We start from the raw sequence: 27565 nt of genomic DNA on the forward strand, positions 1-27565 counted from the left end.
ATCGCGTTTCAAAGTATAATTAATTGGAAAAGTTGCACGAATAAGATATTTCACACCATGAATCTTGTAACGCATTAAATGACACGTAACGTTCAAAACTACTTCGTAGCAGATAAACCATTGTATTGTATATTCGGTCTTCATATAGCGCGTTATTATTTACGGCCTTTTGGTATTTCGCCAAAGAATTTCGGTTAACGTGACGTATATACGCAGAAGCGCCAGCGCCGCGCCGCGGCCGTGGCCTTCAGCCCCACCGCGGGATGTCAAGGCCATAAACAATGACGTAGTATATGAAACACAAACACATAGCGTAATAGATCATTCACCCGCTATAGATGTATAATATATAGACCGCCTCTACATCTTTCGTAGTCAGAACGCGTTAAAAAATAGAAAGAGATAGCTGCTGTACGATCACTAATCTGTCTTTGTCTAACGACGTGATAGGATAAAGAAATCTTTGTTGATTGAAAAAGTAGAGGAAATAAAAAGAGAAAGATAGAATGTTGATACAAAGCATGCTATCTCTGTCTAATATTTGATTTACCGCTCACTCGCGAGAGCGCGCAACATAAAAGCGAACGATAAAATCGAATAATCGAAATAACGAAAATCGATACATGAAATTTATTAATAATTAAAAACTATACAAGTAAAGAGAGAGAATATTACACGCATAAATATATATTATATCGTAGTAAAATATTTCGTAGCGGCAATGAAAATATTCGACTGTATTCGACCTTCGCCTTGCGACGCTATTATTTACATACACGCAGGCTCATCGTGTTGTCATTCGCGCGACGAACTTCAAGCGAGTAAGTAACAGTCTATGTATCTTTCGAGAAACGCTACTTCGTTACTTAAAATAATTAAAATTAATCACAATTGTTAATTTCCGCGACTCGTAAGCATATTGAGACGACGTTATTCAATCGAGTATCACAGCAAATATTTCAAATCGAACCGAAGCGTAATAACATATATACGAATCGCAATATATTAATAATCCGTGAGATATTTAAAATAACGGCTATATTCTGTGGAAGATTTACTGTCTAATAATAATAGATATATTTCACGTTTAAAATATTTTGCGTCGTTCTTTCAATGTAATAAAGTCTACATTGCGATTAATGTCGATACATTCAATTAATATCGAGAGTGCCATTTAAATATGTTTTTGTGAGTAAGTGTCGCATAAATGCCAGTCAAAGGAAATATGAAAAGGACAAGTGATTGCTAAGAATCAGCAAACTACGACACCGTTATTGCTCATCTTGTGTACTGGTGAGTTTGACATTATTTTTTATTTTTTATTCTCTTCGTAAATAAAATATACGAAGTAAAATATGAATCTATGAGAGTTATATCACATATTAATATGTAACATCTCAAAGATTCACTGTTTTAAAATGGGCAAAAAATAAAATATATAATAGAGTTTCATATATATTACATTTTATTTCTTATATACCTCTTTAGTGGCAATTGCAATAAAATACAGATTGCTTAATGTAGTAGCCGAGGTAGTGAGCACTGTTTAATGTGTTACAATATAAAGAAGTGGCTTAAATACTTGGTGATTTAGTTTTGCATTTTTTTAGGTCAACTAATCAAAATACATTTCAATACGTAATAATTGTCTTATGTACTATTTACATTCCTTTTAATCCAACAAATAGAATCTAACATTAAAATTAATTATGTTTCATAAATTCTTCTTTGTAGCAACATTAATATTATTATGAAACGATTTTCCGTATTTCAATTATAAGCTCGTTTTTATAAAATCCGGTATATACAATGGAATGTTATTTTGAATTTTGACCAATCCAAGTGTATATTTTTATAATTAGCATTTTTAAAATCTCTAAAATTAATATTTGTAAGAAGACAAAACAAAATATTTTCTTACATTTTTTGTAGATTATAATATATAATCCATAAAAAAAAGAATTAAGTTAATCGATTTGATGACAAAAAGTCTAGCATTAAAAGCTTATTAATTATCGGTTATAATTTTTCATTATTAAACTGAAGTAGATCTATAAATTGATATATCTGCACTGTTGTATCAATACAGCAATTTGCAAAAATAATCTTACTTCTTGAATATATTCTTAGAGCTTAATAATATGTATGTAAACCTAATTTAACTATTCAATTTTTTATTAAATTTTCGCCAATATTATAATTTTATAACAATATTAATATTATTAGATTTTCGCCAATATTAATAATTTTGTCATTTCAAATAATAAAAAGATTTATTTGATTTATTATATTAAAATATATAGATCATTTTCATTCTTTATAATGACACAATTTAATTAAATGTAAAATAAAAATATTAATTATCTTCTGCTACATTATATTCATATTTCATAAGTGATTGTTTATTGAAGTTGTAATGAATATTCTATCATAATATCTATAACAAAAATAAAATAGAATTGTAAGTAATTTACCAGATTAAAATTAAATTAAAGATATATCTTTTTCTCATAAATTAAATTGAAAATATATCTTTTTCTAATATTTTATTTTTAAAAAACATAATTTTTGAAACTTATCATCATCTATTAATTTGTATATTTCTTCTAATATCTTCAAAATTTTTTATTAATTTATTACAAATATATATATATATATATATATATATATATATATATATATATATATATATTATTTGTGAAATAATATAATTCAATACTTTATATATGCGATTTTCCTGATCCGCGCAACAGTTTGATTATATAATGTAGCACTTTTATTAGTCTTAATTTTTTAAATCGTAATATATAATTTTTTCAATATCGTTATAACAAAGTGTGATACTGAAAGTTACAAGTAATTTAACAATTAAAGCATACATTCTAATAACTTTATACGAATTTCTAATCGTTCTCATAAAAATTCCACAGAACAATAACTTAGAATTTTAACAACTTAGAATTTTGAATACAATCTATGATATACATATTTAGATAGCCGCGCACATTTCTATATATACATATGTCTTCGATAAAGTCATAGATCTTTACAGCATTATTCAAATAATGTTTAACTTTTTATATTCATTTTTTGATATCTAATGCACCCATTATTAAAGTTCAATGAATGTAGCAAATAAAAAATCCATTTTAATATCAAGCATCAACATCGCAGGAATCCACGAGAAATGATCTCGAATATACATCTCAGTATTTAATGCACTACTATGATATTTTCAGTTCTTTGCAAATTATATGTTATACTAAATATTAATCATTTTGTAAAATTAGATTAAACGCTTGCATATATTTAAACTAAAATCTTTTAAATAACCAAAATTGAAATATTTATGTATAATTATATGTATATGTATTATATGTATAATTATTTATGTATAATTATAAAAATGGAATTAATATGCATTGCGTCATATGATCCATAAATATATGTCTTTAAAATATCTTATTTTGATATCAAAATTGCTATTTTCATGCAAATAATAGAGAATTATAAATATTCCATTGCTGTTTTTAGATACTTAAAAACAATTATTAAAGATTAAAACAATGTGAAGATATTGATTCATATTAAAACGATTTATTCTATTATCATCAATTTACAAATTTTAGTACAGTTACTAACTTAGTACAGTTAGTAACATGTTGTACATAAATTGTGCAGTTCATATACTTCCACATTTGCTTTTTTTCTATATAATATAATATAATAATATAATAATAATAATATTGAAAATAATATTCTATTTATGAATAACGTCAATTTTTATTTACATTCTTATTAAAACATACAAGAAATTATAAATAATGCGCACTTTAAAAAATAGTATTAAATAATACAGATACAATTATTTGTTACAAATTAAATCTTTGCAATGAAAATAGCTTTCTGTAAATATATTGAGACAATGCATATGATTCAAATAATGAAAAACTAGAAAAGTATTTTTTATAAAATATAGATAACTCAAATGCAATATATATTTATCGCATTAATATTTATCAAATAAAATTTATTAAGACATATCTGCAATTGTTAAAATTTTAATATTATGCTATGCGCAAAAGTTACCGTCGCAATTCTATTACATTATTATAGACTTCGTATTTTTCAAACTATATATACAAAGATTTATTTTCTACACCACATACATTCGCGATATTCATTCAGTTACACAACAATCGATAATTCTTGATAAACTGACTACTCGGACACGCTTTTGAATCGCTTCAGAGTTTACATACTTATTCATATATTGTTCGATATGATTTGCATATTTTCATATGAACATCTCTTTACATATATATCGCTAGGAATGTCACAGATTTATTAATAATACACAGACTGTGTGTGCCAAAGAAGGTATATATCAGCCGTTATATTATATTATATTCTTGATGAAATACAACATTTCTTAAATGTTGGACTCAAAGTTTAATTACTTATAATTTTTAATTTAAATATGATTCCGAGAGATGATTTTGAAAAGAAAAACTCGCTATACTTTGCTGACATAATTAATCGTGAATTATTATGAAGTGCAAATATTATATATATAATTTAGTGTGTATATATGTGTACAAGATTTTTTACAAATAAAAACAAAAATTCATATTGTTATCTTTAATAGTTTCTTAAAAAATGATATGTAACGCACAGTAAAACACCCTGTATATATACTTTCTTTTTCGACGGGTCTATAATATTTATCATTCATCGTCATGTCACAAAATATGTGTTTACATTGTTATTTGTCGGCAATGTATAGCGCAGTTTCTCTATTAAACTTATTAATTTTTACAACAAATTTGATATCATTTATAAAATTCTGATCTTATTCTTTACTTATTCTTTATATCGGCAGCATTTGCAGTCCATGTATGTGCATATCAGTCAAATAATGTTAGCAATTATCTATCGACCAAGGTAACTCATCTTGAATTGACCGAGATTATCTATCTAGCCTTAAACGCCTTTTTATTCAAAATACTGATCAAAACAAATTACGTCAAAGCTTATCATATATAGTACGGAATGTATACGTAATAATAAAATTAACAAGCCGGCTATAAATAACCCAAATATATGTATAATAAAATATGAGATTAGCACTAAAAATGCTTCGTCATATTATGTCTACAAATAGTTAAACCTAAACATAGTATCTATCACGCGCATAGTAAATCTGAAGCCTGATAATTTCTTTGTCCTTTGATAAAAAATCTATCATTTCTTTGTATAGATAACGAGTTTAATTACGATTGTCACCTCGGTCAATATCCATTACATTTTTATGATAGATAATAAAAACTTAAACAAATATTTTATATACTCGTGTATATATATATCACGAGAAATAAAATATTTTTAAACCGGGACTGCTGATAAATATGATACATACTTCATTAAATGATATTTATGGATCTAGATTTGGTAATGTTAAAACACATTAACTAAAGCAAACAACGTATCATCTAACAACGAAAGATAGCATTGCAATAATAAACGTTGGTACACTTAGGCCAAAACTATTTGCGGACGCACAGTAGAGAGAGTCTTTGTGATAAAATGTGGAAGGTGGATGTTCATCCCCTGGTTTGCACCATTCCCCTCGTGCTTTAAATTCCGCCTTAAAAAATAAAACAGATTTGATCATTAAATATCGTATATTTTATCGCGTTACATCTTCGCTCTATAAAATAAGTTATATATATATATATATATATATATTTATATATATATATATATATATATATATATTTATATAATATTCATACTTGACAAATATCTCGGCAGGGTGGACAGATTAGAGCACCTTTATGCAACCAACCGTTCTGCATAATTCTTATAGTAATTTCCTGTCCAGCATGGTAGCAAGTATAAGTATAATTGCCCACCTGAAAAAAGGCAAAATTTTCTCTTCATCTATTCATCACAATTACATTCGTGCCTAATTTATTCGTGTTTAATTTATATTTAATCTTTAAATATAAACGCGTTTATATCGCCACAATATAACAAACCATAATGTGCAGTCTGCCGACATCGCATTTATACAAGTAACAACCGGAGCCCCAATGTTGCCATTGTCGCGCTTGTTTGCAAGTTCTCTCTTCCCACATGTCATTAGTGTGGTCGAAACATCTCGAATGAGGGCCGTATTTTTCTAATGCAAAATTCTTGTCCGGATCTAAAAAAAGGATATATGTCAAAAGAGATCTATCATGCATTGCATGCGCGCGAAATATACATGGCATATATGGTAGGCACAACTTACGCGGATTATTCTCCTCGTAAAGACAATGAGAACCTCTGACTACTATATTCTTTGCTCTCCACGTGAATTCCTGTATATAAGGACAGTAATCTGCCAGAGATACCGAACCACCGTAATATTGTTCCTCTCCCGTTGGTACGTGAGGTATTTTATCGAAGTTCTGCAATAAAAGAAATTGTCAAATCAGATTCTTTACATATCGCAAATATTCTGTAACCATCGCTTACATAGACATTTCATTCTCTCTCTCTCTTTCTCTTATATATTTTTAAATATTCCAATAATTTATTATATATATTTTTTACTTGATATTTCTTGGGCAGCGGTTGCGGATGTTTTACTAGATTACACAAGGCCACTGAACTTCGATCGTCCGTACATTCGGTTTGCAAAGGATCCTGTTTCACTTTGTTGCAAAAAGGATGTATCGACTTTCCCCTAAAACATTGAAATGTTCTCAGATAGTCATTGCAATATACGGGGTTTTCTTTCCTGAATATGTCAGTATACATACGATAGCGGGGATGATTTGGAAGATATCCATTCCTTACAGGATCTCATAGCAAAGTTGCATCCTAGATTTCTTCCCCATCCTAGCTCTTGCGCCATCGAATAGTTGGCGCTATACCAACCAGTATCTTCCATAAGAGCGAGCGTTATTCTCGAATATACTGGATTTTGCGTGTGTGTGCCCGTCATCGCTTCGTTCTGAATAAATGGAAAAATCAATTTAGAATAGCAAACGTGTGTTGTTTATCTAAATTTTTTGTTGAAAAATATTCAAGAGCGCAAACTATAAGATATATAGATTCGCAAAAGTTTAATTTTTTTTTCAAATATTATTGTATTACATTGCAATATTGCATTACATATGAACAAAGAGTTAGATCGGGCATTCTAAGCATTAAGCACCTCAAACACACGCTTCTCCCAATGTGTGAGAGCCGTGCCATCCTCGCCTTGGTCTTCCAGTTCCGCACCCTCAAGTTCCGGGCAATTAAAGTGCGCTTGAACCTCGGCACGGACGCGAGGCGTGACTATCATTTGCATGGTCCTCTCCACGTAACCACCGTGTACTTGCCAACGAGGCCTGACCACAGTTTTGATCGTGTTCTCGCTCCATTGATGCGTTTGTAACCTATCCAAAACGAGTATCGAACATTATTAGCATATGCTGAATTCGATAATCGAAAGCTGCTATTGTTATCCAATATAATAATTTCACCGCTATCGTATGATATCGTAGATCACGCTGCGGATTATATTCGCGAATACTCAAAACTACTTCGAATTTTGAATAAACTAATATAGCTGCGATAAAATAAATAATGAAACAAAATAATCGAAATAATTTCTCATTCCATATCTGAATATTTAATTGAATCTGAATATTTATTCTACCGCTAAAATAGAAAATCAATAAAAGAAATTCTGTGCGCGAATCTTCTGTTGCGAGTCACATCAACACGTTTATTTTGACACAATTATTCATTTATTTCCATTTTTTAATTCACTTTCTCTTTATGATATTTTTTTTTCTTTATAATGTAATATCGTATGTTTTCTATATACTCTATATCTTTTTATATCTTTTTTCTCGATTTACATCGACAACATAGCGGAGGTTTTACTATAACATATTTATTATACGTCAAACATTGAATATCTCCGTAACTTCGTAAAGCTGAGCAGATAAATATAATTATATTTCAATCTCTCTTTCTCTCTCTCTCTCTCTCTCTCTTTCTCTTTCTTTCCTTCTCTCTCTCTCTCTCTCTCTGTCTATCTCTCGTATAAAATGATTGATGCGATACGTCGGCGAAACGCTGTTTTCGACAGCGAGCGGCCCCTTCTATATCCTATTTCGACATGACGGATGAATTCGCGAATGGCCATTTTGCCGGGAACGAGCACGAGGTGAAAAATATTATTACGCTTGAGCGTCAGCGCAAAATTGCTCGTCAACGTATCTCATATGCATAAATTGTTGGAAATATAATAGTGCAGAAATAGTGTATAACATGATATAAATCGATAGTATAGAAATCGAATGTACTATAATGCTGTTCGAGAGAAAAGAATTGTTTCAATTTTACGAAGCAATGAAAGTAATTAAACTCATGTAAATCTTCTCTGTTCCTGAAAACACTTTTGAATTTCATCGAAACGCTTTTTAAAGTTAATTCGAAGCAAATGAGTTATGAAAGTATATCGTCATATTCGAATATTGCTATGTTTCTTGTCAATTTGCTGTTATATAGTTTAAAACAATGATTTTACAATTAAGTTATTAAATTCGCATATTTGATTAATGCAGATAATTTACATTTATGTTAAATGATTAATTAGAATGGATACAGAGAAATACTGATGTAAAGGTGTAATTAATTGACGCTAAAAGTTTAATTAGCACTATTAATAAAAATAATTTTAGCAGCATTATTAATAAAAATAATATCGGAATGTTTATATAAAAAAATGAAGCAAACAGTTATAAAGCTAACAATTGGGAAACTAATGTATGACAGAATATAATTATTTATTCTAAAGATAAAAGTAGCTCATCATTTTACAAAGAATTACATCTAATATCATAGTATCGCATTGTAAAATATATATTTTATTAAAATCTAATATTATAAAGATCCTCCCTTTCTCTCTCTTTCTCTTTCTCTCTTCGCATGCGTTGTCGCGGATTAGCGTAAACCTTAAACGTAAAAAGATCTCCCTAGAGATATTCAGACGTGGTAGGGTGAGAACACTCGCGTTCATGAGCAAATGGATGGCAGGAAATGCAAGGAAACGCTGGAATTTGTAACGGAGAACGAAGATTGCGAAGCCGAGCGAAAACGGATGGAAAAGACGACTAGAAGTAAAACGAGGAGCAGTGAAGGGGAGGGTAAGAGGGTTTCCAGTGAGGTAGACGAAAGGAGGCAAGGAAATTAAAAGGACAAGCTGCTGCGAGGAACGAGAAGGAGAGAACGAGCAGCTATCTCCAACGAAAATCTCTCTGTCCCTCAATTTGAGTTCGGGGACATCCTTGAGAAAGAATCAGAACTTCCCGGCAAAAAGTTCGCGAAAGTTTAAGAAGTTCCGCATACATTACTAAGTGGCTTCATAATTCTCAAACCTTATGCAATGCAATGAGTGATGTTTTATTAGAGAGAGAAAATTTCTCTGTCATCATTCGAAATGTAAATCAATACGAGAATTCATGAGATAAGCTGAAAAAAACCAGTCACATTGAAATGTATTAGGAACATACTGGAAAATTATACGCCGGAATAAACTTTAAGAAGAATCAGAGAATGCCAGAGTCATTCCTGAAATCTATTATATTATATTATTATATCAATTCCCGAAACGCTATAGATCTTGTTGGAATTTCGCGATTCGAAGTCGAAAGGCGTCGATTTTCGGTACTTGGTAAAGAGGCGCGAGCAAGATAGTGAATAGAGAAAAGAACAAAGAAACAATGATAGAGAATAGAAGATGTAACTACGAGAGGAAAGCGAGAAATAAAACGGAAAGCAGATGGAAAGGCACGTGAAGAAAGATCGCGCGGAGAAGAACTTGCATCTGCCAACGCCGGAAGCCGGTTCGTTACGGTCCGTCGACTTGGATAGAACAGAGTACCAAGAATTTTCCAATTTTAAAGGCAGATGCACACCATCAGACGATTGATAAAGGAAAACGTCAATACATTCACAATAGAATAATAAATTGACAAAGAAGACAAGTTGCCAATCTCCGTCAATATACGAAAGCATTGATTGTGACAATAATGCTAGCAAAATTAAATACAAATTAGCTGGTCGAAAACTATATTATAAAAAATATCATACAAAAACTACATTATTAAATATTAAGATAAGAGGATTTGATTGATAATATTATGATATCATGTCTGTATAATCAATAATATCTGTTCAACGTTCTAATTTCGAAAAATCCTTAATGGTAACTTTATGCTAATGGTTTAAGCTTTATCTATCGATAGAAATCTACATAAAGGGAATCGATCGCAGATAGTGCGATATTTGGTATTCTAACTAGAGTATCAGACATTCCTTGAATACGTAACTGCATCGTATTTGCAATCGAATTTAAAATACATCTCTCGTGTTCAATAAACTATTAATTTTTATATATCTGATATAGATGTGATAATAATTTAATAGAGGGTAATCAATTTTGTTCTATATCTCTTTCTCCTTTCATAAAGGAACTTTAATATAAGACGTATAAGAGGCAGAACGTACTTTTCATTAAGAGGTGGTTTTCCAGTATCGCTTCTTCTGGGCGTTCTTGGCTCGCCATTCTCGTCCCTGTAGAAAGCGTATAAGCTTACAGAAAATCCTAAAGCGTGCAGGATCTCGTGTTTAACAGTGCTGAGCAACGTTTCCAACTCCTGCGGTTTCGTGCTGATGCTTCCTGGGCATAGGTTGGCATGGCCAGCTATCGGCCTGGAAGCAATTTAGTTCGCTTCAGCAGCTGCGAAATCTCCTTTCGTCTTTATTTTAATTACAGCAATGCAAATTTGTATTATCTCTTCCGATCGAAATAAATAATAATAATAACTTAAAAACTCTTCAGGATGCTTACAAAAATAGATACATATATGTAATATAAATTGAAACATGTAGAAAAAGTACAGTATAATTACCATGAAAGATACTTTAGTCGATATTAAAGGTCATACAAAACTACATATGCGTACATTATGTAAAATATATTTTTTTACATTCGAATTTTTTCAAGGATTTTCCCATAAGCATGCGGCAACGTGACGCACGCAAATATCGTCGATCTATCATGATCAGACGTCGTGCGAATAATAAAATTCGCACAACGCCATTTACATCGACGGTGGTACGACGTGCGCGAGGTATGTACCTGACAGATAAATTTAATCTACTCAATATGCGTTCACGTTTCGGCAGATTCATAAAGTTAAACGTCAAATCATACATAACGTTGAGCTATGCTTCTGCAATTTTCCATTACGCGAATTTGGCCCTATAAAAAATTTTCTAAATCACAAACTATTTTTTTCTCTCGTGCATTTTAAATAACCAATAATTTTAATAACTTAAAATTTATATACTCATAAATATAAATTATTTTTAGTCTAACATAATGATTAATACAATTGTAACAGCTATATAGCAACAAATTCAAACTAAAAATAAATTCAATAAGATCACGCTTAATGATTAGTTATTGAATAAATACTAAATAAAGATACTTTTTTTAAATTAAAGTCATTAATATGAATGTTTGTTCATTGTTGAATCGTTTGCACAAACAATTCCTCTACAAATCCTGTCAAATATTTAATCCGACGTTCTCATGAAATATATTCATGCCAGATGTTGTTTGCCTTCATTCTATCCTTGTGTTCATACAAACTGGAATTTCGCATGTTTTAATTATGTGACAGGCCACTTATTCAATATATTATTAATTATGTTCTCTCAAAATATCATGTTCTCTTAAATATAAAGTGAAAATTATATTTAATATGTAAAATTTTTATTAATAATATAAATTAATAGTTAAATTTATTATACATGTTATGGTTATATTAAATATTGCTTTCGCCGAACAACTTACCGGTCTAAAGCAGCTTCCTGTTGACAATGAGCAGCATAGGCTACTGTTAAGCCCTTGTGACATCTCTCAGTCTGCATAGCAGATACATAGAAGACAAAATCGGCACCGTCGATTCCAGGACCTGCTTTACTCCCCTCAGCAATTCCGCAATTATGTCCTGTCGCGTTACACGTTCTGCAGACCTGCATATACATACATGCGTATTCAAAAATATATGAAAGTCATTCAAGAAAACAATATTGATGTCTTATGTAATGAGATCAAACTTAATTTCGAAAAAATTATCCATTAAAGTAAAAAAAGAAAAAAATATATTTCTCACGTTTTTTTGATATTAAGAATTTTATAGCGATATTAAATGACACGGAGACAATCGTGTTCATCGCATAATAAGTGTCAGGCGCAAAGTACTGTAAAGAAGATTGTAGCCTGTAAACAACGAAGTATCCAGAAACATTAACGCTGATGAACGTGAGAGTGGAGAATCGCATTACCATCAAAACACCTTCGGTGAGGAGGTAAATAATTTTATGCCATCAGCGAATACTGTCAACAACAAGGACAATGATACCTTCGCTCTAATAAGTTATCCGACACCAATTCGCCTCTCAGGGCTACTCATCAATTAACGCCTCTCGTTTCCAGGCTGTTATCGTTAAAGCACATCCCTTCAGTACGAGCCTCGGCAATCGATCAAGATGAAGCATTAATGAAATATCGTGCCTCTTATTTCGATGAATATACGCTACATATATTATAAAATAATATGATGTACGTGAAAATATAGAGATCGTGCCATTTGTCACGATTACAAGTTATCATCTTTCATGAATGAAAAATTCTACAAGCTAAATTTTATTTTCATATATTATGAGTAATAAGCACATTTTTAAATGAAAATGTGAATAAAATTACGAAAATATATTAGATTCAATCGCGAGTAATATTTCAACTCTTAATATAAATTATTGGAAATCATAATATCTGATCATTAATTCTGTAATTATAAATTTAATAAATCGAGGTATATTCGAGAGATATATATAATAGTAAAACTTTTAATACTTTAACAATATTAGACAACATTAAAAATTCCGGACCATCATAAACGCTTATTTCGATCGAATATAAACACTTGTCGCTGTAATCATATATTCAATATCATAAAATAAAAATGTTTAATTTTCTAATCAGAATTTACTTAAGTATCGAGTAATGGACAAATTGTAATTCAATTAAAAGTTAAATTCAATAAGACAAAATATTGAAATTTTAGTTTTATCAATTTATATTTTAATTATACTCTTTTTAATATTGTAAAATATCTATAACACATAGAATTAATATATAATTTAATATATAAATTATTATTACTTTAAAAAAATAATTGCTAGAGATGCAAATAATAATAATAGTTATTCGCAACTTATATAATTTATTAATATTTATAATATATTTTATATGTTATAATATATTAATTTTTATCACGTGCTCTATATGTTAAAGTGGCATGTTAAATGGCAATTTAAAATTTATTTAAAAAAAATTCGCGTACTAAAAAAAATATGAATTTGTGATTATTATATGCTGTAACAAATAAGCAGGTTGTGAATTTCATAGTTTGCCATTACGCGAAATAGATCACTCGATCTACTCCTTTGACTAGCTTCGATATTTATTGCACGGTTTAACTCGACTTAGGCAACTTATCGGGTAATTACTTACGTCAAGATGGTCCTCTGGGACGACTACCTCGCCGCACATAGTAACAGGGCGACAAGTATCTATACAGTGTGTGTGGCGGTCCTTGACGAAAACTTGACTACTCTCGCATTTTCTGTAAGCACATAAAAACACCGGAAAATATAGATATAAGTTCATGAAAATTAGGTAGTGTAAAATATCGAATTTTCTAATAACACACCAAAACACTGAAACTGTATGGAAATAAAGTTAAAATCATAAAATTAAATTATAAAATGTCATGTTAAATTAAAGAAATTTTTTTCAATGTTATTTAATAAATTTATAATATAAATTAATATATACTTGGCTTTCCGCAGAATATTTATTCTACAGACTTATATAAATATGAAAGTTTCCCAATATGAATTCCCATAGCAATCGTGCTAAATTTTATAATAATTCAGACATTCAGCACGTTTTGTAACGTCACATAAATTTGTTGATAAATCAGCTTTTAAATAAGAAAATAAATCAAGAATCCTGCATTTTTCACTTACAAGTGAAAAATGCAGGATTCTATTTTTTTTTTTTTTTTTTATTGAACATGCACTTTGCAAGAATGTGCGGAAATACTAGTCTCACTTAAATGAAAGCACCTGAGGGAAACCCTCAGTTAAAATTACAAATATTAACAAAAAAAAACTTGAAAAAGAAGATCGCGTTAGATAGGAAAGGACATAAAATATTTACAAAGCCTTATTATATGGACGCATAGTCTTTTTTTATTTGGAAAAAACTAATGATAATATAATACCATTATAATTAAAGATGCTTCTATACATCAGACATTTTAATTTACGCTATAATATCATCGCAAATTATTCTTCAAACGTTTACTTCTAAATGAGCGATTTAATTAAATAATGTTATTGGAAATTTTCATATATGCACATATCAATTACAAGAAATTTTTTAAAACATATTAATATATTTTCCTTTTTAATAAATTTTTATGCATATCTAATATTTATCAATTTCTTATAACAGAAATATCTGGATATTTAAGTCTCGGATTAATATCTTATTATAAATTAAAATTTACTTAAAATTAATTATGTAAGTTAACGTGCTATTTAAATTAATACTGTGTCAACGATATTGACATAATATTTCAATGAAGCTGATTGTAGATTTCATACTCTCCTCTTTGCATGGAAAATGTTTTCCCAAAAAGCCACTTTCGCACGCGTTTTTGAAGAGTATTATTCACGAGTTAAAATATCGCAGCGATGCATGCTCGGTAACATCCCGATGGAACTGAAACTACTATCGCAGGACAACCATCTTCCACCGACATTGTGGACGATATCGACTCACTAGTATATACTTTTATAAGGTAAAAGTGGATACGACTATATCAGATACGATGGCGTTACCGGAAAGCAAGGATAAAGAGGACTCCAGGGAGAGGTGAGCACTAAAGAGAAGGTGCACTCCGCTAAATAAACGTCGTGACACAAGCGTGTTTGACATCCCCAACGAAGAAAATGTTTCCGCTTCATGTTGCACCAAAGTTGAAAAGAAAAACGACACACTATCTAAAGTGAAAAATCTCCACAGATATAAAAATTAATTAGTATTATATAAATCCCGGCAATATAGAAAATTGATTCTATACACAAATTAACTTGTTGTAAGCTTTATTAAAGAAAGAGTAATGCACTTTTTTTATCTAAGAGTAGAATTTTTATACGAATAATGTCATATATCTTTCAATCATTAAGTTCAATTCATCTGTTGATATGTATTACTTATATTATCTGACAACCTTATGCATGAAACATCAAAATACCGAAAATATTATCAATATTAAATTTATTCTAAATAATTATGATATATAATGTATATCTTACAAGCAATAAGAAAAATAACCAAATCGAATATTGGGTTTGTGTGTGTGTCTGTATATGTGCTGTTTGTGAACAAACCGACTAATTTTCATTGAATAATATGCGAATAATGACATTCAATATTATGCGACACTGATCATGCACATGGAAAAACTGAGCATAGCAAGGACTACCGGAATTAATTAATATCGCATCAATAATGATAATAAGAATAGATAATGAGAAAAATTTCTATTGTTTTCGTGATGTAATGTAAATTATGTATATTGATATTGAATACGTTGCACAATTCTTTACGATAACAAGGAAGGATAAATTAGTTCGTCGGCAAACCGATACGTCACATATAAATCCGAAAAAGTATAATCGTTCGCTAAATCTGACCTCTGCGGTTTCGAGAGATGTATGCCAAGTGTTTAAGTCGCTAATCGGATCACGTTCCGGTTGAGTTGATTTGCATAAAGTAGTTTTCCGGTTCCGTCGAGAAATTCTAGAACCGGATCGCCGGAAACGGACATCTGCCTATTTAAGAGATTTTCTTTCACAAAAAAGCTGCTTGCCATACTTATTCTGCGTCGTAGTGAAAATATTTCTCAACACGTCCTAAAATCCGCTAAAATCATGAAGAATAAATCTTTTAATTTCTTGGAATTTATGATTTTAATTTCGCGTAACGACGAGCTAAAAAATGCAAGTTTCGAAATCGACCATAAGAGGAAACGAAGCAGTTCGTAAATAGCGTAGCAGTTTCCAGGCAATTTACTATTCCGTTAAGAGTATCCTCCGACTTCTTCTCTTGCCTTCTTCGTTCAAAATCTTCACAAGGAGGTGCGACTTAAACCGCTTTTCCGTTGCCAACGCGAGATACATTCTTGTCAAGATAGAATCTTGCAATTTCGGTGACTTTGCGAAGTCGGCTCGATATCGCTACCGCTCTCCAAGAAAATTATGCGCATTTCCCTTTCTCAAAAGAAGCAAAATAATTTAAAGATTTTCTATCTATCTTCTTACAAATATAATGCACGTCCACGAATACATACATAATGTTAAGCTTATTTTTGTTTCTTGATTAATTTCAAATATGTTTTTTCGATTTTGAAAATCTTGAAAGATATCAGAATAATTTGTTTTAAGTAAAATAAAAAATTCGCAAATTAAATTTTAATAAAAAAATAAAAAAACAAAATTTTATTCTTTATTTAATTTTTATTCAGTTTTACTTTAACAAAATTCTAATTTGAAACTTAATTATCACACAATAATTTTGAAGATTAATAACAAAAAATAACGTACAATCAAATTTCTGCTAAAAAGATATTGATTTCAAATTAATCAAAAAATTTATAAAAATTTTCAAACATATATATATATATATATATATATATATATATATATATATATATTATATATTAGCCTATATGACCGACATTAGCTACAATAAACAAATACAAGTTGAATAAAACATAAGCATTTATAATTCAAAATGTTACAAATTGATATTGATTATATAATAATGATTTTATTTCTCGAAAGATCAAAAACGATAATAAGAAACAAAACAAACCTATCTGTTCTTCAATGATAAACATTTACTGATTATCACATGACATGAGTTAAATATTTAAAATTATTTTAATTCTTCGTATAAATGTGTATTTATTGTGTTCCCTCTCTCGTATACTCGAGACTATAGCAATTTATTTCAGAGTAATTGCTTCATATTTACTCAATGTGCAAATTTAATCCAATGCGAGAGCGCGAGCTTACAGAGTTAGCGCTTAATCCCTTTGGGATGACGATTGATCCTACCAAAATGACGTTCGATCCTATCTAAATGCACACATATGCGCAAACAATGAATAAACGAAAATCCTCTCTGTTACGGTAATCAGCGATCCCCATTGTATGGATAAATATATCAGTACATACATATATATGTACATCATAAATCATAATCGTTCTATTAAAATTCAAAATTTATATATTCTTTGTAAATATGTATATTATTAAAAATATTATATTATGTATATTATTAAAAATTTATATTAATATCGCGAATAAAATGTATGAAAATTTAAGCTACTAAAAGCACGTTAAACATACTTTTTAAAAATTTTAAATCTTTTGCACACTTTATTAGCAAGTTGAAAATTTTTTGAACTTAATTCACGATTTAAAAATATGACTTACATCGTTCATGTTTACATATTTTATAATTACCAGATTACAAGAATGTTTACAAAAATTATACACAAACGTGATCGTGAATTAAAAGCGCAAAGTCGTCCTCGAACTATCCGTAGTCTCATTGATATTGGAATTCTTGAAATTGGGAAATATTTTACAGCAAAAACGAAGATACTGATGGTGACTTCTAAAGAACTTTATCGTTCAGGTAACTTAAAAGAGTCCCGAGCACTTTGAAAGCACCACTCCGCCGCACTTACCCGGGACACGTAATGTCGGGAGTACGGATTTGTTGCAGTGACACGCTTTCTGCATTACCAAGAGCTCGTTGGGTACAGGTACCAGCCCAACATCCTTCGGTTCCTCTAAAGTCGTATAACAGCTGGTGAAAACCGCATGATTCACAGTTATCACGCAGTCGGGCAAAAAAATCCATTAAAAATGAATGTATACAAATTTTTAATGTACGGAGATGGTGTTGCTTCCATGTATACATATACATGTTAGAAAACTATTTCTAAATTTTTTTTTTTTTTTGTTTTCTTATCATTTGAAGAATTTTTCGCACAAAAATGATTTCAATATAATTAAAGATGTATTCATTTCTCAAAAGCAATATAAAAATTTCGGAAGATTATTTGACACCATTATACGATCGTAGAATTTTAGAGTATGCAAGTTATATTGTTCCTCACTTAGCTCGACTCATCTTTGCAGTGAGCATATAAAAGCAGAAGGCGTTTATATGCTTGCATATATGTAAAACTGTATATAAGCATATAACCGAGAATGCTCATTTTCCTTTGAACCTGAAATCTGTTATATTCGTCCTTTTCCTGCATCCTTTCGGCAATATTCTTGCATTTTCCTCGTTATAATAAGAAGTAATAACGCAGTTCTAAAACTAATCTGTTTTTCGTAGAAATTTAATGTATCTACGTTCGTTAAATTCATTTTACGTTATAGTGTTCTTGTATATTATTCGCATTACTATGCATCTATACATTAATTGATATAGTTATAGGATATCGGGCACGTAATAAATTTAAATGTACTTGTTTTATCGTTAGTGCAATTTTGTCTCGAGTCGTACTAAAGACTGAAATTGAAATTGGAACTTTGATCAAACTTGGAATAATATAATATAAACTATGCAGAAGAATGAATGCTTACTATAAGGCTGCTGCGTACGTATACTCGTAAATTTTGCACAGACATTAAATAAAGTAGCAAAGTAGTTAAGGACAAAAAGTATGTACACTTTAAGAAAAAACTTCTTTAGAAATGGCAGGGCAGTCACCATCGCTAAGTGACACATCTGGCACATCCGATGCATGCCTGCTACTTGCGTAGATTCTTCATTGACACTAAAGTAGATACGGCCGAGTATGCTCGGCCAAAGTCAACAGCGATGCGAACTACTGGTGGTTTACGAGTATCAAGTGGTAGATTCTTGTATGTGATCGGCCTATATCAATATTAGCAGATTCTACCGGTACTGCGGTAAGTAAATCCGCATTAAAGCATGATTATTAAAGAGTATACAGAATGAATTTATCAATAGGAATTGTAATCATGCTTATTTGAAATATATATTGCAATTAATATTTAGTAAAAGTATACTCTCTAATACCGATTGTCAAAATTTTGCTGTTTGAAAAATTAAATCGACAGCGAATGCAATTCCAAAAATGTCACAAAACTTATTTCGTTGAAAATGACTGGTGGTATAAAAGCCAATGATGATGATAAAGAATCGGGATAAATAATATAAATGCAAAGTCATCAAAACGAAGATTAATGCAATCTCGCAACTCTAATGCAACTGCCTTATACTTTTCTTCGAAACGATAGTAGTTTTCTCAATAATGAGCAAAGTTAAAAAATTAAGTTAAGATTGGGAAGAATCACGAAGAAGACAAAGAAAGAAAAGCGCAGGGACATTGTTGATTGATTTCATGCAACAGTGATAGATCTTCATATCTGCCATGTCTTTTTCTTTGTCAGCTGTATTATGTATAGAAAATAAAAAGAAGTTAATAGTGGATTGGCGTCAAGAGTTTCCTTGCTCGATGTAATTTGAATGCAATAACTATTCGCAATTTCTTTGTTGCTGGAATAAAAGAAGGACTGAAAAAAATGCACAAGAATAGTCAGTGTCTATTGTTCGCTTGAGATTTACTATCCTTTGTAATGGAGATACTAAAGCAGCGTAATAAAAAAGATCATGGATGTAACAAGCATTATGATCATGCTTATTTGAAATATCACAATTAATATTGACAAACAAAAGACTACAAGAGAATACATGATATACTCTTTGATTGAAACAAAGATAAAAATAAAAACAAAATCGATGAGAGAACGATTTGATTGTTGGATTTCTGACCTTTCTCCATCGAGAATGAGAGGTGTTAATTAAGAAGAAAGAGTATTAATTAAAAATAGAATGTTAATTAAAAACAGAATAATAGCCAATTTTGAAAGAACATCAGTAAAATCACATTTAAAGATTGCACATTTTATTTTTCAGTTATTAGATAAATCATTTCTATCTGCCATATTCATTGCAAAAATCAGAAATAAAAAATTTTTCGATTGAAAGATAACTTTAATATTTACATTGATAAATTAAGAGTTTCATATTTCTGATAGCAATTTTAAAAACCGATGAAAAAAAATTACTATTTACATTCAAATTTCATTTTATACATTCCTCTACATCATCTATTTCTGATTTTTATATATGATAAAACTTTCTTTTACATATATTTATATATCTACGAGTCGTGGTAATGTATGTACTGCGTAAAGAAACGAGATAAATAGATAATGTTAATAAGTCATCGTGGTTTGGGATTAAATTTAAAGAGCGCTGATGTTAATTAGAACAATATACGTCATTATCTCTTTTTACTAATTTGCATTTCTCGTTTCTTGCGTTCTATCACGTCGTGCTCCACATTACGAATAAGTAGAACGCTGCCAGTATATGAGATTGGAAAATAGATGAAGAGAATTGGTATCTTTTGACATAATTATATCTCTTTGATGTAATTATTTGATACATCTGGATAAGGCACATGCTTTGATTTCAGCGAAACACTTTTATCACACATTTTTAAAATTGCAGAAATTTTTCACTTTTCAGGCATAAGATTGAAAATAAAAAGCAACAAAACAAAATAAAAAAAATTTATTTTAATAATTTATTTCTTTCATTGTGAAATTTGTTTTTATTTCCAAGAGATACATTTTATAAAATTTTATATAGCAAATGGTAAATTTTTGAAAGAAATTGTTTTATTCATTCCAATCGATAAATAACGCCGATATGAATATTATTGGATAATAAAACTAAATTTTATAATTAATATACTGGGAAAAATTCATTCGCATTAATTAAAGTGCTTGAACGCTCAATATATACTTCCAATCGACGCTATAAAAATCTGCGATAAAAAGAAAATCAGCCGGTACGAATGAATAGTTAAGAAGATTCAAGCAGCGACTTGAATGCGCGGAATAACGGAGATCCAATTACAATGCGATCTGTTAACGCACTCAAAGTTCACTAATTATCCTTTGTAACCTGTAATCCTTTTGATACCGCATATTTAAAGCACAGCCAACGCTAAGAAAATTTTTCACAGCTGCCAACCGCTAATAATTAATTTTCGTGCAATGTCAGTATGGCAACGAAAAAAGCTCTTTCATGTAGCAACATGTCACAGGCACACTTTAAAAAAGACCGTGTCTTTTCTTGGATACCGAATACTCAGTATTTCGTTAATTAGCTGGTATTAAAGCGCTCCCCTTTCTTCAAGAACAATAGTATATTGTTTTCTTCGGCGTGAACATCTTATTGTAGAAGAGTTGAAAGTAAGAACGATCGTATTTACGAAGTATATAAGATGTCCTTTAGAAGCATTTTATAAAGGCTAGCTGAGCTCCATTCCTCTTCCATTCTTAATGTTTAAGCTTTTCACGACGATGTTGACAAGTCTCTTTGATTGCTTGTTAAATTTATCTTTGTCGATGTTAACTTTTGATTTTATTTGCTAAATAACTTGGATAAAACCATGCCTCGCGGTCATAATGATACATTCATTATTTGTTTGTAAATTAGTAGCAATTTCGCATCATTTTATTACTTAATATAGCGGGAATTAATTTAGCGACTTACCGCATCCGCCGTGAGAGAGAGAGAGAGAGAGAGAGAGAGAGAGAGAGAGAGAGAAAAAGAGATCCCGCGAATGAAAATATTAACTTCAACTTGCAGAACATCTTTTAATACGAATTCTACGAATGGAGAATCGGCTGCTTATGGCGCAACTTTCCAAGAGAGAGAGATAAAAACTTGTCTACCGTAACATTTTCCGGGAACTTTACTACCCTACCGAGAGGCGAAAGCAAAGTTTCCATATTACTTGCCGCTTCGAAGGGATTCTAGCAACGAAGTCGATCGATCTAAAATTTATTTGCGCCTAAGGAGCAATACACGAAAGCGTTTTACTGCCCATTTTCATTGAGTTGTATTAATGATTGCTCTCTATTACTTTACTAAAATAAAAATAAAATTAAAGTACGATCATCTATATATAATATTATGTCATATTTTATGAATTACCATAAAGAGAAATCTGAAATCAAAATTTATATTTTAAAAATTCATATTTTGTGGTTCGTATATTGGTAATATCTCTACATTGAACAATGAATGTATTTATAATTTATTTTACAATGCATTAAGACCTATCTGAATCTATAAAATTCCTAGCATATAAGTCTTTTAAATATATTATAATCAAATTAAAAACATGTATACTAAAAAAAAAAATATCCTATTCATTGATTATTTCTGCCATACAAAATTTAATATTATTTTTATTTGGTCAAGTACATGATACTATATAAAAAAAATCATTCAATCAGAAAAGATTAGATATGATTTAATATAGAATTTTGGAAAGTCAGATCGATCAAATTTGTATATCTAAACTGTTTGTTTAATATTAATTTACCTAATAATAAGCAAAATTATGACTTTACTTGGAATAGTAAAGTAAAATAATAATAGAGTAAAACAGTAAAATAAAATCGAAAATCGAAACAAAGTCGTGAGTTTATCTCGAGTACATTCACGTCTATCCCTCGTCAATTTTTTGAATGTTGTACAGAAAGAGAGATCATTGTTATCAGAACACAACGTGAAAGTAAATTTTGCGCTCGTCTGTTGCGGATAATGGATTCGCGAAAGCGGAGGGTTGCATCAACGGTGCTGGGAGCTTGTACCGATAGCGAGTATCGCGCAGATACTCACGGGAGCCTTTTCAGCGGGGTATTATAGCCGGGGGATATTTATGAATCGAAGGAAGAGGATCCTCCGGAAATCCTGCAGGAGATGCTATCCCATCCTATCCCGTGGCGCTATCCCATCCAGTCTCCCGTAATCCCTATTGAATCTGCCGAGGTTGATAAAGGAATACCGTATGGTAGAAGAGAAACCATGCCATACAGAATGCTGTCGTTCTACGTTCAAGCACTGGTTCCCTGGCCGTTTTATCGAATGCATATACTAAGCCTCTGTAAAGTTGAAGTGAAGTGTGCCTAAACGATCATCAAGAATGATCGTGAGATTTGTGATTAATCTTTAATCCGTCAAGCGTGATCGTGTAGTCAAGTAATTTTCAATAATATCTTTTGATTACATCACATGCAATATGTGTACGACTATTAAACTTATAAATCAAAAAACCTATAGATACTCTTTACTTCCATACATTGAAATATTGTTCCTATATTTCATATCTCGAATTTAATGAACATATACATTTTGCGCAACATCTGGAATATCCCTAGCACGATTATTAAAATGCAGAGCTTTAGATCGTCGAAGACGAATATTAGAAAAGAAAAAGTGCTGGAAGTAATCATTTGCCACGTGTCATTTTTTTTACAAGAACATAAAACGTCTCGTCACCACTACTCGCGCTACGGAAAATCTTCTGATAAAGGAATGCTCGATCGCAGTCGCGAAACTACGGAACGACGAATGCCAGACGCGAACATACACAGATTCGACTATACGACGCAAGCAGATTGCATGTCGATACAACGGCAAGGTTTCTCGACAATTCGTCGAGAAGCGCGCGCATTTTCTCCTTCTACGATTTCAGCCGTCGTCTCTCACGCCATTCATGCGAGAAAAGAAAGTTCGAGCACGGTTCCGTTTGACTCTGGCAAATTGGCAAGGGGACGTTCGTAGGAAAAAGCGATCCAGCGGTGAAAGGTGAGAACGGCGACGGGCAGAAACAACGGCGACGGGTGCGAGACGAGACGGGGCCGGGCCAGAGACGGAACAAAAATAAACGCCGAGAAGCGATCCGATTAAAAGTTTGAACGGGCACCCACTAGTCTTACGGCAGAACGGGACGCTTGCGCCGCGCGTTCTCGTAATGGATTTTAGAGTACCCAGCCGAGCGAACGTGGTACGAACCTTCGTGAATTTTTACGACAGTCTCCGCGTGCTCCGGATATCGTAGAAGCTACGTCTACGCGTGCGGATTCATCACGCGCGCTCTGATTTTGCAGGGAAAAGCGACGCAATATGGCCAGACATAAAAAATCTACGAATTAATACCCCTTTGCGTACGCTATAAAGATAATTACGTGTGATAAAAAAAAATACTTATATATAGTTGACTGATATTGAATTATAATTCACCATATTTTAGATAACAGTTTTTTTTTAATATTTTCAAATATATTGCATTATTATTCTTCCGATTCTGAACACTATTATCAAGAAAAATTGAAAAATCAATAGAATACAGAATATGATTCTATTTGGGATTTATTATTATGTTATTTCGGAATCAAGGGTTTGGCCAACACTGCACTGCACATCCTTCATTTTGTATCCCATTTTCCGCCTACTGTGTGGCAACGCAGCTGTTAGTTTCGCGGAACACGCCACAATTTTCAGACCCCCGCTGATTTTATTTCCGAAATGGACTAGAGCGATATGACCACGATAATGTGACCACCGCTGATGCTGCCATTAGTCTGTGGACTTTATCACTTCGTGACATCACGAGCAATGAAATTTTGTCCGTGGAGGAATAACATATAGATATCATATATCATTAATTAGGCGTGTTGACCTAATTAACATTTTTGTTATTCTCTTGTTATCACATTTTTGAAATTTAGTTCAAATTCAAAACATTGCATCCAAGATTTATACTTATCTTACCGATTTATACATATAATGCATATTATTATTTAAAAATATTTGGAGAAAAAGTTATATTAAAGTATATTTTGTTATTTTTTATGAGACGTTTAGACAATATAATTTATATTTTTTTTAATTTATCGTAAAAGATATTATAACATTTAGATAATTTAATATAATGCCTTGCTTTATTTAGAATATCTTTTAAAATTACACCGCGACACATATCATTATGTTATATACACATTGTACATATAACATAATGATTACAAGGACAATAAATTCTATGTAACAGTAACTAATCTTATACATAATTATCGAGAGTAATATATGTATGCAATATATGTAGTCGCGTTCTGTCACTATAAAATGTTTATCTGCTAAAGTACAACCACACATTTCAGGAACTCGTAAGTTATAATCTAGTAATTCTCGTTTAAATCTTCTGACTTTTGTCTGATATCTGACGTTATAATCTCCTCCATAAGAGAGATCGTAAAACTGACGGCTTGGTAATTTTTGTTATAACAGCGAACATAAAGCACAGTTTAGTGCGACGCGTTTGAAACAATCTACTACATACATCCGCGAAGCTATCAAAAATAGCTTTGCACAATACGCTTTATCTGATTACGTAATTCTGAAACACACATGCCGAGATGATGGCCCAGATCTGACATAATGCTTTATTGCTTATAATTTTATGCAAAATTGTAAAATATAAAGTCCAATAGTTACGTATCTTTTCTCACACTCTGCTATAATTTACAGTATAATTATAAATATCACTTAAATAAACATGTAGCATATATCTTTCTCGAAATTAAAATAATGCATTGCATTATGTCACAAATCTTATAACTTGACAAAAGGAATCCTCTTCCTTTCTTTGGTTCTTTTCGCTCTTAAAAAACGCAATATAATGTATAATCCCTGGCACACCGAGATAAAATTTATCAGAATTAATTTTATTTTTATAAGAATACAGTAACATCTCGGGAGTAAATAAAAGTTAGATACCTAGTGGTTTTAAATTGAAAACTTACCGATTCATTTCCGCTTACTTCAAGTTATTCAGCTAACTTTTTCGATTGCCAAAGAGTGGTAACTGTTATCCAGATATTATAATTTCCATGAATTTTAAAATTTTAAAGTGGTTTTTTCCCTCTCTCTCTCTCTCTCTCTCTCTCTCTCTCTCTCTTAATCGTATTTAACCATTATTATAATTACGCACTTTTATTTATACTCGAATCAATACGATGTTCTTATTAAATAATATTATTTGATATTCATAATGTTAAGGCTTTTATCTTTATCAAAACAGTTTTAATTTTCTTTTAATATAATAAATAATAATAAATTTCGCGAATTAAGTCTCAAATTTGCAGAATGTACAGTCCACATTGATCATCTTTTAAGAACAATGACTTTAAATCGTTATCTTTGCTCTTTCCCTTCTTTCTTGGATTTTCTTGACAAGACAATCCACGTCCATCCCTTTGTCCCGATTGGATTTTTCCTTCTTCCGGCACGCCTTGTTCCAATCTTTTTGCACCGGCACACGACCAGTATCTCTACAGTTTCTTTTTTTTTTTAAATGCGCCGTCACAACAAGCTCGTTCCTCTTCGTCATCCGGAGATGGATAGTAGTGGTGGTAACGACGGTGGTGGTTAGTCCTCGGTATACGAAAGATTCAAAAAGGAAAAGGTAAAGGATGGGTGGTGGCTGTGCAAGATCGATACCACGATACGAATTGGCGCGGGGGAAAATGTCACATCCGTTCGCTGTGCGGTAACGAATAGTCCGCACGGTCTCATAGTATCGAGATTAAGATTAATAACGGCGACCGATCCAAATGTCGGTAACTAATGTCAGGAACTGTTCGTCTCGCAGCCCAGAATTAATGCATCTCGCTGTCTCGCTCTTTCTTTCCTTCACTTCTGTCCTATCTCTACGTCTCTCTACGCTAATCTATTCGTCTTTAACAGAGATAGATCATGCTTGCCGACCGGATAACACGGAATACATATAACACGTGCCGATGTAGAATACATCGATACATCGCGCTTACCTATTTGCAAAACTGGATTAAATATTACGCATCAATGTATTTCATTAAAAGTATAATGAGAAAAAACTAAAAAATATAGATTTAAATTTTACTGAAATAAAGATTTAAAAATAATATTATTATCTATCGTTTGGATTACAACATATGTAACAGCAAATTGTATGTTGTTAAATTATTGGACAACAATAAGAGTGAAATGTCTGAATAAAATATAAATAATTAAATGTAAAAAGAAATTATATATAATAGCGCGCAATAATATTGCGTTTTATGCATTTATTATATGAATAATTGACAATATAAAAATTTAAAAGATTCCATCGCGTATAATAATTTTCACGATTAAATAAATTTATTATAATGTAATATTATTATATATATTATATAATTTATTATATAATTTATTATAATAATATAAAGAGAGAGAAATGCTGGCACTTTATTTTATATTTAACTACACACACATTAAAACGTAACTGAAAATTTTTTAATTTTATTGTCCGACTATATGATATACATTTAATAAAGTACATTGTTTGAAAAACATCTATCGTTTTAA

The 27565-nt window shown here is 30.9% G+C and overlaps 2 protein-coding genes across 3 annotated transcripts in view; one reads left to right on the top strand and one right to left on the bottom strand.

Moving 5' to 3' along the window:
- Positions 1-807: 807 nt before the first annotated feature.
- LOC126850238 (endoplasmic reticulum aminopeptidase 1-like) overlaps positions 808-27565 on the top strand; it is a 286545-nt gene continuing 259787 nt past the window's right edge. For both annotated transcript variants that reach the window (XM_050593010.1, XM_050593011.1), the window contains exons 1-2: positions 808-821; positions 1198-1293. The gene's annotated coding sequence lies outside the window, so the exon portion shown is untranslated. The remainder of the gene's footprint in view (positions 822-1197; positions 1294-27565) is intronic.
- LOC126850251 (leishmanolysin-like peptidase) overlaps positions 3404-27565 on the bottom strand; it is a 242140-nt gene continuing 217978 nt past the window's right edge. Inside the window, exons 6-15 of the mRNA XM_050593060.1 lie at positions 13637-13748; positions 11912-12093; positions 10558-10761; positions 7208-7433; positions 6810-7003; positions 6601-6733; positions 6296-6455; positions 6042-6208; positions 5796-5915; positions 3404-5647 (exon numbers count right to left, since the gene is read on the bottom strand). Coding sequence (XP_050449017.1) covers positions 5489-5647; positions 5796-5915; positions 6042-6208; positions 6296-6455; positions 6601-6733; positions 6810-7003; positions 7208-7433; positions 10558-10761; positions 11912-12093; positions 13637-13748 — 1657 coding nt within the window. The 3' untranslated portion in view covers positions 3404-5488. The remainder of the gene's footprint in view (positions 5648-5795; positions 5916-6041; positions 6209-6295; positions 6456-6600; positions 6734-6809; positions 7004-7207; positions 7434-10557; positions 10762-11911; positions 12094-13636; positions 13749-27565) is intronic.

The sequence above is a fragment of the Cataglyphis hispanica genome, chromosome 6 (assembly GCF_021464435.1).
Source record: "Cataglyphis hispanica isolate Lineage 1 chromosome 6, ULB_Chis1_1.0, whole genome shotgun sequence".
NCBI lineage: Eukaryota > Metazoa > Arthropoda > Insecta > Hymenoptera > Formicidae > Cataglyphis > Cataglyphis hispanica.